General features: G+C 41.4%; 1 protein-coding gene across 3 annotated transcripts in view; it reads right to left on the bottom strand.

Moving 5' to 3' along the window:
- The window catches only part of LOC149306009 (C-Maf-inducing protein), a 117,557-nt gene that overhangs the window by 23,946 nt on the left and 80,224 nt on the right, over nucleotides 1–13,387 (bottom strand). For all 3 annotated transcript variants that reach the window (XM_089477118.1, XM_089477119.1, XM_089477120.1), the window contains exons 4-5: nucleotides 1,081–1,242; nucleotides 173–214 (exon numbers count right to left, since the gene is read on the bottom strand). In XM_089477118.1, the coding sequence (XP_089333244.1) occupies nucleotides 173–214; nucleotides 1,081–1,242 (204 nt within the window). The remainder of the gene's footprint in view (nucleotides 1–172; nucleotides 215–1,080; nucleotides 1,243–13,387) is intronic.

The following is a 13,387-nucleotide window of genomic DNA, read 5'->3' as shown; positions in this document are numbered from 1 at the left end:
ACCACCCTTCACAATTTCATGAACGGGTGGGAAACCTTCAGAGTACGGCCAATTTATTACGGCAGAAGAAATGAGCAGAAACGGTAATACAGAAAAATTAAACAAGAAAAAAAAACATGGCAAGGTAAACCTCAGTGAAGTTGTCAGTAAAAAGATGTTACTCCATACTTACCACAATAATATTTTCATGCTCTTGTGGGGTTAGATTTGTATTCTGAAAAGAGAATACCAATGAAGAAATCAGTTTTTTTAAATGCATCAAAAGATCTTCTACTTTAAACCTCATGTTTCCCAGCACAGTTTAATATGGAAGACTATGGAAAGAGCAGCCCATTAGAAGTTATATCCCAGACCTCATTGCTTTGAACACTAAGGATGGTCCATAAGACCTGGCCGTTCAAGCACCTGCACTTACTTGCTGGTGGTTTATTAGTAAAACCCTGCAATTCCCTTTCAAAATAAGGTGTTTGAAACACATCTTGTTTCATTACAAAACTGCACTTCTTGGATACTTCCAGCATGTTTTGCTTTAAGGAAAAACTTGGTGACCAGCATCACCACAATTCAGTGGCACGATGGCAAATTCAGCTGTGGCAGGATAGAGGGATAGAGATTGTAGGCTGTGTGTTGCCTATTCCTTCTTTAGGAGGTATATATGTTTGCAGAGAGTATGCTAATACGTATCTATTTAATCAAACATGGATTTACTAGTTTGATCAGCTGCTTGGCAGTTCTGCTTTAACAGGAAAGGAGGCAGGAAACTTCATTTAAAAATAATTCAGCACATAACATGTTTCGCCAGCTGCTCACAGAAATAGCTTCTCAAATGAGTTTTTCATCCTATGCACAACTTACCTCTCTGTTGTTCCCACCGCCTTCTACACAATGCATTAATAAAGAGGATAAAGATGTGAAATGATATTCCCCTTCTGCTTGCTCACAAGCTTTGGGTCACCAACAGGTTGGAAATCTGGTGTCTAACAAAATTAGCAGCTCTAGGCAATCTAGGCAATCCAAATATTCACACCTTTTTTATTATTTGGTAACAGAAACAAGGAGACAACGTCACCAAGAGTTTACCTCTGAGAGCAACTTGGAAACAATCTCCAGAGGAGCTTGATGGATGGATTCGTCCTGCAAAGGAGAGGTCAGCGCCATGTCTACCAATGTGCGGATCTCCTTCAAAACTACCTCTAAGCGGCTTGGGTTGCTCAGCACCTTCTTGTACTTGTAGATCTTTTTCTGGAGTGAAAAACAATTAAATTAAATTATTAGATAACAGAAATAATAATGGGGAAATGCAAGCTAGCTGCTTCCCAGCTGCTTAGAGCTCCATAAAGTGTGTATGCGGTGACACCTAGAAAGAATAAAGAAGTTTGAGTTTATCAATTTATTTTGCTTTTTAACACAGCAGAACATTACAGGACATTTTCCTAAGAGTTTTAGGGAACAGATAGATACAGATGGATAAAATAGCAGATAGACAAGATGGATAAGGCTCAATTAAGAGGTAATAACTGTGCTTTTCCTTCTATCCATCTGGTTTGCTGCATTTATGCAGATGGGACCTTTGTTAGTTACACCTTCCTAAATAGTATGCAACCAATATTCCACTCTACAAAGTCACAGTAAAGATAAATGATATTATAGCCCCATTAAAAAGTGGATCATTCTAGCCAGGCGTCAGTAAAATCAAGATAAATCAAGATAGATCTCTATCTATTGTAGCAGTCTGAACTACAGTCATATGCACATTGACATCAACACTGTGGAACCCAGCTCTCAATAAACATGGACAGAACCACCCTTTGGTTACGTTTATCTGTGAGAACGGGAGGCAATTCCCATTCATTTTCTTTTCCAATTGGAAATTTCTGTGAGTTTCTTTTATTGATGATGCCAATATAGATTTATCACATTAATTTGCAAAGAATCAATCCTGCTTCTGTTATCAAGGATGGTTCATATGTTACAAATGGTCTAAGGTACAGAATCCTTCCTCCTCCAGCTGCTGAAACTCAGGGATCAGGGGACACTTCAATCTTAGAAACATCAGGAAAGGTGGCAACATCTCAATTTTACCTGGGGCCAATTTGCACCACAGTTATAGCTCAATTATTCCACTTTAGCTGCCATGGTTCCATCCTAAGGAATCCTGGGATTGGAAGATTAGGGATTTTTCAGCCCTACAAACCTCAGGGTGAATCCATGGCCATTAAAAGTAGAATAATAGCGCTATAATTCTGTATTGTGGATGGGTCCCAGGACTTCATGCAACAGAGGTACGGTACTGCAACACAGGTAATATACAGGTATTGTAAAGCGAGTAACCTTTGAGCCAGCTGCTGGCCATTCATTAGGAAAGAAAATATCTGGGGAGCACAGAGAAAATAAGGACCACATATGGGAACTCTGCCAGGAGATGAGTCAATGTCATGATTCCTTGCGCATCCAGGCACTGACAAGAGATGGAAATGTCATTAAATCCAACTCAGACAGTTCAAGGAATTACCCAACACACTATTGCTTCAAAATTAAGAACACAGTTGTGTAACTCTTTTTAGGAAACTATGGCCTGTTACAGACTGCCAAAATAGAGCTGCTTTGGGTCTCTTTGGAGGTATGCTATTTAAATGATGCACGGGTCCTAAGAGTCCGGAGGTCGCGCCAAAGCCACACTCCATTCCTAAGCACCGGAGTGCAGCTTTTGGTGCAGCTTCCGGATTCTTAGGATGCATGCATCATTTAAATAGCATACCTCCAAAGAGACCCAAAGCAGCTTTATTTTGGCAGTCTGTAACAGGCCCTTGTATCCTGTTCCGACGTACAATCAGAAAGCCTTGTTAAAACCAGCAGTAGTTCTTATGGCTGAAAGGAAGTAATGCAAACCCAGTGATGCAAACTCATTCCTGCGCTTTGAATGTCCTGTTGTCCTAGGGAAAAGAAAACTGCCTTTTGCAGAGACTCTCTCAGCGCTCCCAAGCCGAACCAAGAATGTGGGTCATGCTGGGCATTCAGTCATTCATTCAAAGTAGTTGAATGACGTTTTTTCCCTACATTCACTTAGGGGCTGTGCACACCGACCATAAAGGCTGGTCTGGGGGCATGGCATTGACATGACGCATGCCACAACTCCGCCCCCAGGGTGCTGTGATGCCACACACCGCGCCACATAGTGCACAGCGTCACAATGCTCCTCTGGTGCTGCGTTCACATGATGCAGCCTCAAAGGAGCACCTTAAAGCCACCGCGCCACAACTATTGTGCCCTGGAAAGGCCAGATCGGGGCCATAGTGTGCGGCTGCCGTGGCCCTGATCCAGTGCAGCTGAAGACCGCCCCTTAGTCCACCCAGCAAGACAGAACTCCAAACACCTGAAGGGTCAAAGTTTCCCAACTGGAATCAAATTCCAACCCATTTCTATTGTGATCTAGAGTCAAAAAGGCTCCCAGTGTGTTTAGAAAGATACACAACATGACAGTCCCAAGCCTCAGGCTTATATTATAAATTTAAGACACAACTTCCTTCAAGTTTTATTCCATACATGGTTTTGATGCATGAAAGCATGATACTGTCAGAAAAGTGAGATTATTGATGCTCATCACAGCTACTAGAAATACACATTCTCTATGCAGGAATAGCCTGCCTCCGAGTGCAAAGTGTGGGATGGACAACTTTGGAAAAAGGAGACGTCCTGGAATCAGTCATGGTGATGGACAGGTGTCATCATGGTTTCTTCAACAGCCAAGCATAGCCTGGGAGTACTGAGAGTACTTGATATTTTATCACTGTTGGAGTGGAGAGGATCTGTTCTGAACCAGAATATAGAAAGTTGTTTTTTAAAAAGGAAAGGAAAAAGAAAAAAGGACTGTTTTCCATTAATGTTGTTGTGATAGTTCATTCTACACTGAAACCGATTTGCATCTATTGACGAAAATGGCCTTGCTGTATGTTAACCTCTATGCAAATCCTACAATAAAAGTGAAAAAGAAAAAGAAACTGTGGCAGTCAATGCTTGGAAAGTCAATTTTAAAAAGTAATGTGCTTGAACTTTGTCCTCTGCATGAACATATTACTGCTCATGTATGCAATGTGCAACGTTATGGTTCTGCTTTACCTGCAAATTTGCCCACTGGGTGAGAAAGATCGAAGCTCGCCGTTATGCAAGCAATATTCCTCTCCCATTTTTCTCACTTTCCTCTCTAAGGTTCCTGTTTTATTCGTTACTGAGCACTAAGGGCACTAATGCCTTTTTATCATGTTCAGTTTGATGTGATGAGTTTTCCATTGGCTAATGCAGTGCAGAGGTTTCGAGAACGCTCCATGCCTCGTCTGTGATTATTTGCTTATCAATCAATCCCTTCCCCAGATGGCATCTTCTTTATATGCTTCAGAATGATTTTAAAACTGGCAGCCATTTCAATCCCCGGAAGAAAGCAGATAGCAAAAGGGAAGCGCAGGTTTGGGGATGGAGAAGGAAATCGGTGCAGCATGTGCTATAGGTTTTGACTTTATGATACGTCACAAACAGCCATACTTGGAAAACCATGCTTTTAGCTTACTGTTTAACTTTGAATGTATTTGCCTACAAAAAGCAAAGGAGGAGGCTTTCGGTCATTAGACTGAATATGGCATATTATAAAACGAAACAATGGGGCATCAGTTACCCCAAAATTGATACAGGGCTGAGTTTCCCTTATTAAAATGTTTGAGACCCCCAAGCCTTTGGGATTTTGGAGTTTTCCAGATTTTGGAATATGTGCATATACATAATCTTGGAGATGGGACCCAAGTCTAACCATGAAATTCATTTATGTTTCGTATACAACTTATACACATAGCCCAAAGGTAATTTTATACACAACATTTTGAACAATTTTGTGCATGAAATGAAGCTTGTGTACACAGAACTATCGGAAAGCAAAGGTGTCACTCTATCAGCCACCCACATAGACAATTTTGGGACACAGATTTAGATTAGTTTTATTTACCTCCGGCACAATGTCTGTTACAAAAATATGGGAAGTTATATATGAAGATATATGGGAAATCTAGGTGAAGCCTGGTGTGAGGTTTCCAAGGGCTGGCACTAAGGACCAAAGAGATTTGGAGTGACACAAATCAATGTGGTTTAGTGGTTTGAGCGTTGGACTAAGAATCCAGGAGACCTGGGTTTGAATCCCCATTCAGCCATGGAAACCCAATGCATGGTTTTGAGCGAGTCGTGCTCTTTCAGCCTCAGAGGAAAACAAAGACAAATCCCACTCTGAACAAAATTTGCCAAGAAAATCATATGTCAAAAACGACTCGAAGATACACAATAACACCAACGACAAACTAAGTTTGTACAGGCAAAAGAGTGGAGATAACAACATGATTGTCACTGTCACTACCTATACGTTATTTTTCTGAAGACCAAGTGAAAACATAATAGCAAACAAAAACAAAGAGGCATTCATTCCTGATCTGCCTGATAACATTATCCATCACTTCACTTAGACTAGTACCTCTGTTTTAGTCACACATTTTCAGTGCTTTTGGAATCAAAACTGTACATATAGAGCCCTTTTCTACATACAGATCTACAATGCAGGCATAACATCTTGTTAATATCCAGAAGGATATTTTTGCAACAGTAACAATGAAGTCCAGCTGTATCTTCAAAGCTAACCATGCAACCCCAGCAGAACTTTGCATACCTCAATCTCAACTTTCTTCAGGCCTCCAAAAGGCTGCACCAGAATATACTCAAAGATATAACCCTGTTAGTCTGTAAAATCAGTATGCAAAGAGATCTTGTAGCACGTTTGAGACTCACTGAAAGGAAGACATGGCAGTATGAACTTTCATAGACTTAAGTCTACTTCCTTCGAAAAGCATCTGAGGAAGTAGACTAAAGACCATGAAAGCTCAGGCTGCCAATGTCTTTCTTTCAATGAGTCTCTAATGTGCCATAAGTTCTCTTTGCATACAGTGCTACCTCGGGTTACGAATTTAATTCGTTCCGCGGCGCCGTTCGTAACCCGATACATTTCGCAACCCGAAAAGCCGCTGGAAAGCCACTAGCCACTAGCCGCGCTTTGAATTTCGCGCCGAAAAGATTTTCGTAACCCGAAAAATCCTTCGTAACCCGGAACAGTTTTTTTAAATCTAACTTTTTCGTACCCCGGAAATTTCGTAACGCGGTGAATTCGTATCCCGGGGTACCACTGTACTGAATACATTTGTTAGCCATTTTAAAGCACAACGTCAATGCTATGTTTATTAGCCTTTTAAAGTACCACTTTATAGCTAAGTTTAGGTGCCTCTAGAAGAGGGGGAAAAGTATCTGGAAGTACAAACCGAGTTTAATTTGGAGATCCTCCTGATGTTCTCTTCATCTCAAAGTATTTCTTGGGAGCTCCCAGTATTACCAAGGACTTTTCACTCCCACTCTCCAGGTCAGTTTAAATTAACCAAGTACACTCCAAAAATGAAACACACAGCATTTCTACTTGCCTTGTGCATTGTTGCTATGTGCTGTGAGTACATCGCACTCTTCCAAACATAAACAGCCAAATAAAATAAAATAAAAAACCCAACCCAATCCCCCAATCAATCAATCAATCAATCAATCCTACTTTAGAATAAAAGCAGCCTTATGACGCCGATCCTGCAATCGCAATTTCCCCGCCAAGAACATCCATATTAGAGGACATTTCTGTCCTCCTCCAGCTACAGTTCCTTTCAATCTCTTCTAGGGTTTCCAGAGAAAGCACTGGGGGAAAAAGCGATTCTTTTCATACTTGCAGGCTGCCTATTTCTGCTCAGCTGAAAGAAGAAAAAGGGCCCCAGCCTGTTTCTATGTTATTTAAGGTGTGCAGATTATGAAATAAAGAACTGGGGGAAAGAATCTGAAAACAAAGAAGATACAGACAAGCCAACCCACATTCCTCATCTCCAACACTTTGCCATTATTTTCCCCGCACCTCTGAATCCATCCATGGAGCCTCCAGCGCTGACTTTTCTAATTTGAATGGGATCTTGGTCAAGAAGAAACTGGCAGCTGGGCAGAATCGGATATATAAAAGCAGTTGCCAAAATTCCCCAAATAAACTTTGGGGTTTTTTTTACCCCCCTTGTATATGGCAGGGAAACTAGCCTCCGTACAATTTAGTAACTATTTGACTGCAAGATTTTTCAGCTGTTCATTGGTGAGCGGAGGAAGTGGAGGACAAACTGACCGCTATTGACGAAAGATCTGAAATGGCTGGCATAGCTACCTGAAAGATGGTTGTCTGAAATGGAGCTTCAGGATTTGTCTTCCTTTCTCGCTCAATCTCTCTCCTCTGACTGTCACAAGGAGAGGAAGATCAATATCTACATTTATTGCTGCCCCCCTTCTCTTCTCTTCTCTCCTCCCTTCTTCCCTCCCTCCCTCTTTCAGCTCTCAGGGCCAGAGGGTTTTAAACATGTTTGCACAATGTGTCATTGTTTTTTAGCCTTTTAAAAAAGTGAAACGTTACCGCAAGACTAATGAATGATGGGAGGAGAAGGGAAATGCAGAACAGCACCCCAGAGACTTCGACTCTGACTTACCCTGGATTTGTTCAGGGTTGCAATATTGTTTTTGTCAGCAGGGACACACACATGCATGCACTCAGGAATGATGCTCAATGGAATATGACTGCCATTTTGCACTCACAATGAGCAAGTGCTGATGACCACATATGAACAGGGATATAGGACTGAAAAAGCTGCTTTACACCAGAGAAAGGAATTTGTCCATTTGAATGTAATTGACAAATTTGACCATTGGATATTCTTTCCATCTCTAGTTAGGACTCTGTTCAAGACTCTGCAAAGCAACAACAACAAACCACATCTCTCTGTTTGCTTTCTTAAATTCTTTGACTTGTGATAGAATCTGTGGGTTTGAAAACTTGCACAGGGATATTTTGGGTTGGCCTTAAGTATTATCACAGTATGGATCTGGAAATCTGCATTATAGTGAGCATAGATACCTCTGAGTTTGTATGCCCTAGAGTTGGACATCACCATCTTAGGTTATGGAGGAAATAATGTGAAGGCACACAACAACAACAACAACAAAGCAACATCACTGAACATGGGATAGTTATGGTACAAAGTGACAGACACGAATAGTATCTGTGCCCAAATATGGTCACCAATTTTCTCCACTGTGAATTTCTAATCTGTGGCCAACTGAAACTGGCACTTTGGAAGACAAAACCCCATGCGTTTGCCACTGAACTAAAAAAGAAAGGGAGAGAGAAAGAAACATAGAAAGAGAAGTAAACCTTTCCCTTTGTTTATAAATGATTTCTCCTTTTCAGCACTTTCTGGCTTTATTGCTGCTGGATAAAAATAACTGAGACCAGAAATGAACCAAGACACTATTTGGGTTTCAAAGGAAATATTACTAACATTCTGGAAATTAATACTAAGACTGTAATTCTGTACTCACTTACTGGGGGGGGGGAACCCCACTGAACTCAGTAGGGTCTACCTTGAGCAGACAATTGCACCGCCAATTTGATACTATAAACACAAAGTTGCTTAAAGAAAGCATCTTTACAGAGAGACAGAAGGCAGACAAGCAGGCATCTTTTAAATAACTAATACTATTTAATGCACCAGGATCAATTTTCAACAGATGGAGTATACTTTCCTCATAATAACAAAGAAGTAAAAGTAAGTACATTTTGCATTCTGGAAGGGCAAGATGGAGCATAAAAGGGATACGCTTTTGCCACAATGTACGCAGTACAGAGGCATCTACATGCCCTGTATTTTTCAAGCCTGTTTTGCCAAGATGTGTGCCCAGGCCACAGGGGTATTCAGTGACATCAGCAAAATCCCTACCACAAATCTCTGCACGGTGGAATGGAACTAGAAACGCACGCAGATGGAAAAAATGCTGTCATCTTGGGGTTTGCAGTGTCTCTTGTGAAGTCAACAGGCTCAATCCCTAAGGAACCATGAGCCTGGCCTCCTTGTTGCATTCCCTTTTCTGCCCCATGTCCGTCTTTTCCATTTGTTGCCTGTCTTTTCATGCTACATTCTGCCCCTTTCCCTTGCCCCCTAAAACGTCCCCCAAGAGACTCCAAGAGTTTTCCATGACTCACATGGAGAAATCTAAACTTATCCTCTTCTCTAGTCCACTCCAGCTTCCAACTGCCACGGATTCCTGCAGGGACCACCTTTCCCGGCAGTGAATCACTGGTTTAGTTGCAGGCACGCTAGTCTTAAAGCCAAAGTGTTCATCAGCTTCCCTTCCCACGGTGTGCCAGAAATTACTGATTTATTGCAAAGCTGAAAGGAAGTCACCCTCCAGAAACAGGGAAAGGACAGGGGATTCCTCCTTAGCCTTATGCACAGCAGACCTTAGATGCACAAGGTTTACAAGTGGTGCATTTTGCTTCTTCTCAGAGATGCACTGAGAACAGGATTTTTAAAAACTGAATGAAGTCCAGCAGATGTGGCCTGCTCTCCTCTCCTTCTGAGGCCAGAGCTTTGACAGTTTTATGCTGGGCACCATGGATCTTTTACATTTAGGGTAATAAGAGCAAGCGACTTTTAGTTAAGAAAGGCTTGCCAATGCTAGGTGTGGATTTTATGGTCCAGTTTAGGAGCTAACAAAATAACTTTTATTTCAGCATGTCTAATAAGGCTCTCAGCAATTACACACCGCCATTTTACTCGGCGACACTTTAGTGTGCAAATTATGAAACAAAGGACTGTGCATCCCAGTAAACCAGGGAGCCACAGGGATTGTGGCTTATCACGGATAAGCAGCATGCTGGAGCACTGTGCAGAATCACACTTCCTTACATTTGGAGAAGCTAAACAAGCCATCGTGTAGAGTAAACTTGGACACAGCTGCCAACCTGATTTGCTTCTCTCAACAGATTTCAGATGGAGTTCATGGTTTGTTTTACCTTTTTTTAAATGGTTTCAATCTCTGGTTCCTTGGGAGACAACTGCAGCCACTCACTCAACAAACCACAAGGTTGTGAGTTCAATACCAGCCAGAGGCTCTGGGTTGACTCAGCCTGGCATCCTTCCGAGGTCGGTAAAATGAGAACCCGGCTTGTTTGGGACAATTGGCTTACACTTTGTAAACTGCTTCGGGAGTGCTTAAGTGTACCGATAAGCAGTATAGAAATGTACTTGCTATTGGTATAGAGTGGCTACTCTATAGCAATAGCTATAGCAGCAAAGTTTAGCCTTTCCCATTGCAAGAGTAACTAGGCAGTATGCATTTGCGCACTGCTCATAAACAATAAATGAAAGTCCCTATAATTTTTTTTGCTTATTTTACCATGTGAACCAGCTCATAACTTCCAGTTTCTGCATTGACCTCTCTAGTTCCATTTGGGACACTAAACAACTTCCCCAAAGACAAACCGACGGTGACCCCAGCTGTACTTTAATTTGACAAATGGGTTTACTAACATTTGGGCCTATCCCAGAAAAAAGACTCCTGTATCATTACAGGAATATTAGTACATCTAATATTATAGGGGTGAGCAACATATAAAAGAATCCAGAAATCAAATGCCTGTTACCATGCATCACCAACATTGGTTGGCATTGGAGATAGAAGTAGAAAGTAGAAAATCATGGGACTTTTGAAATTAAGGCTACGACTGACCTGTTTCATTTCACACATGCGTATTTTTTTGTTTTGAATGAAAAACTTGCTGAAACATCCCAAATTGTTCTTTTGTTAGGGATGTAGGAATCTATCCCTATCCGTTCCCCATTATTTCTGCCTTTGTGCCAACTTTTCTGTTTAGAAACGTAATGCTTTGGCGGCAGGGATATTGTGATAAAGTTTTGAAAACCTAATGGTTTAGAAAACAAAAATAATACTGTTCTTTTTCCATAGGATTGCTGATAATAGATATTACGATACACTGTAATGACATGATGAAATCTATGCTTATCCAGAAATTGAGGAAACAGGAGTATCAACTCTCAGAAATTTAGGGAAACTAGTAGGAAGTAATGTTTTAGTATTATGTACTTCTAATTTGTGGTTGTTTGGTCCTTTATGGGGTGTTTAGTTTTCTGTTTGTTTTGCAGTATGATGGTTGTTTATGTTATATGGATATGATGTTTATATATGTTTACTGTTATTTTTGTTATTAATTTGGAAATTTTGTTTTTATAAATAATAATAATAATAATAATAATAATAATAATAATGTCATGCCTAGGAACACATTAACTTTCTTAACTGAGATTTACCTGCAACGGTAAAGAGGCTGACTTTGCAGCAAAGGAGTTAGCATTTGCAACAGCAGAGTAGTGCAGGGGTTCCAAGGAATGCAATTTGAAAACTGTAGCTTGCTCCACTGCCAGGCTTCTCAAAACATGGCAAAAGCCTCCCTTGTAAAACAAAAAGAGTTGCTGTGTTAAAGCTTCAGGGTTCTCTTACGCAAGCACTTCATTGGCTTCTTCTCACATGGCATTCCAAAAAGATATAAGGATAAATTTATTGCTTGCTTTAGGGTTTCAGTACCCAGAGTCACAGAACATGTGAAAGAAGAGTGAGAATATATGGGTTACTCTTATCCCACTGGATAATGTCAGGTGGGCAGTGCAACATTCTGGAGGCTTATGTTCAGCATCAGACTGAGAGAGCCTATAAAAGCAATTATTATTACTGATCTATTTGATTTCTTTCAATGCGTATCCCAAGTTCTGCTGTTTTCCTATAACCAAGGCTGCTTACATTACAGCCAATCAAATAATATCAAGAAGAAATACATTGATAATTATAGTTTGTTGTTGTTAACTGCTCTCAAGTTGACTTATGGTGAACCTATGGAGAGACTTCCAAGCAACCGTGGGTGCATCTACACTGTAGAAATGATGCAGTTTGACATCACTTTAAGCGCTGTAGATCCTTTCTATGGAATCCTGAGCTGGATATGTCTAGCCTGGAGAAGAGACGGTTAAGGCTATCAAGCAGTACATGAACATTAAATGGATTTAAAATAAATAAATAAATGTTTGCATGAAATATTTTAATGAAAACAAAAGGCAGGATAAAACCATCTCAGATGATATACCCACATCCATAGGAAATGGTCTGCATCAAATTCTAATTTACAGATAGTGGTTTCTGCTCTCTCTGTCTCTAAGTCACAGATGTTGGTTAGCTGCCTGCTTGCTTGTTAGCTCTGTTAAAAGCAGAAGCCAGATCCGGCAACCAAAGCCTTATTGCCTTGTACTTTGACCTGTTGTTCGGAGAAAGGATGAGCCAATGCATAACTGCAAAGCATCCCCTTGCAACGAAGCTAGGCCAGATCTGCCTGTTACCCAGGTAACAGGCCTCCCATCTCAACCACAAGGAAAAACTAATACACACACACACACACACACACACACACACATGAAATCCTTGCCTGTAACTAAAAGCCAGCATGGTTTGAGCGCTGGACTACAACTCTGAAGACCAGGGTTTGATTCTCTGCTTGGCCATGGAAACCCAGTGGGTTTCCTTGGGCAAGTCACAAGCACTCAGCCTCAGAAATCCCTGTTGCAGGTTGGCCTTCGAGTCGCCGCAAGTCAGAAACAACCTGAAGGCACACGACAATTACAACAGTTAAGAATAAAAAAACAAGAGTTGCTCCAGGTAAACAGCTCCCTTCTAAGCCTTGTCCCCGATCTCAAAAAACTCAGCTCCCTGACTAGCTAATAATGAAGATTCATCTCCTAAGGGGCCTCCTTTTCCAATCCATTTCCAATTTAGCAAAGACGCTTTTTGCCACCGAGCTGCATGCCAGGCAATTACATTTCCAAATCAGATTAAAATCAGATTGTCAATTCCGATCCCTTTCGATCGGATTCTCTACCTTCTGCAACTGTTTCGCTGGCTGCTTTGCCTTCTCTCCATCCTCCCTTTCCCTCGTTGCAAAAAGGAAAAAAACCCACCCTTCTTTACCTACCTATTTGGCTCCTGATTTTTCTGGGGGTTGGGAAACCCACCACACTGTAGTTTTAGCCCAGCTTCACCATAAATGGCTGTGAAACGGGCTTCTCTCCCCAATGCACCTGCATCATCAGTGTCGTCACCAAGAGCAGACTGCTGTCAAAACTGGGAAAATATGTTTGGTTCAGAAAGCTGCTGCTTCTCTCCTTCTTGCTACTGCAGCTGATTCTCTGCTCGCTGCTGCATGAGACCCTCAGGGAAGGCTTGGGTACCGAAGTGTGAATCCAACACACAAAGATGCTGTGCTATTCTCAGAAAGGCAGTGTTAGGAAGGCTGAGGGCAGGGGGATGGGAGAGACAGAAATTGCTCCAGTTCCCTCATTTTGCAGGGAGGCGTTACATTTCACAGGATCGTTTCCATCCAAAATGATGTGCATCCTCA

Source organism: Sceloporus occidentalis, unplaced genomic scaffold (assembly GCF_023333645.1).
Source record: "Sceloporus occidentalis isolate IW3139 unplaced genomic scaffold, rSceOcc1.0.p SCAF_10, whole genome shotgun sequence".
Lineage (NCBI taxonomy): Eukaryota > Metazoa > Chordata > Lepidosauria > Squamata > Phrynosomatidae > Sceloporus > Sceloporus occidentalis.
The sequence above is the reverse complement of the archived record's forward strand: the minus strand, read 5'-3'. Positions and strand labels throughout refer to the sequence as shown.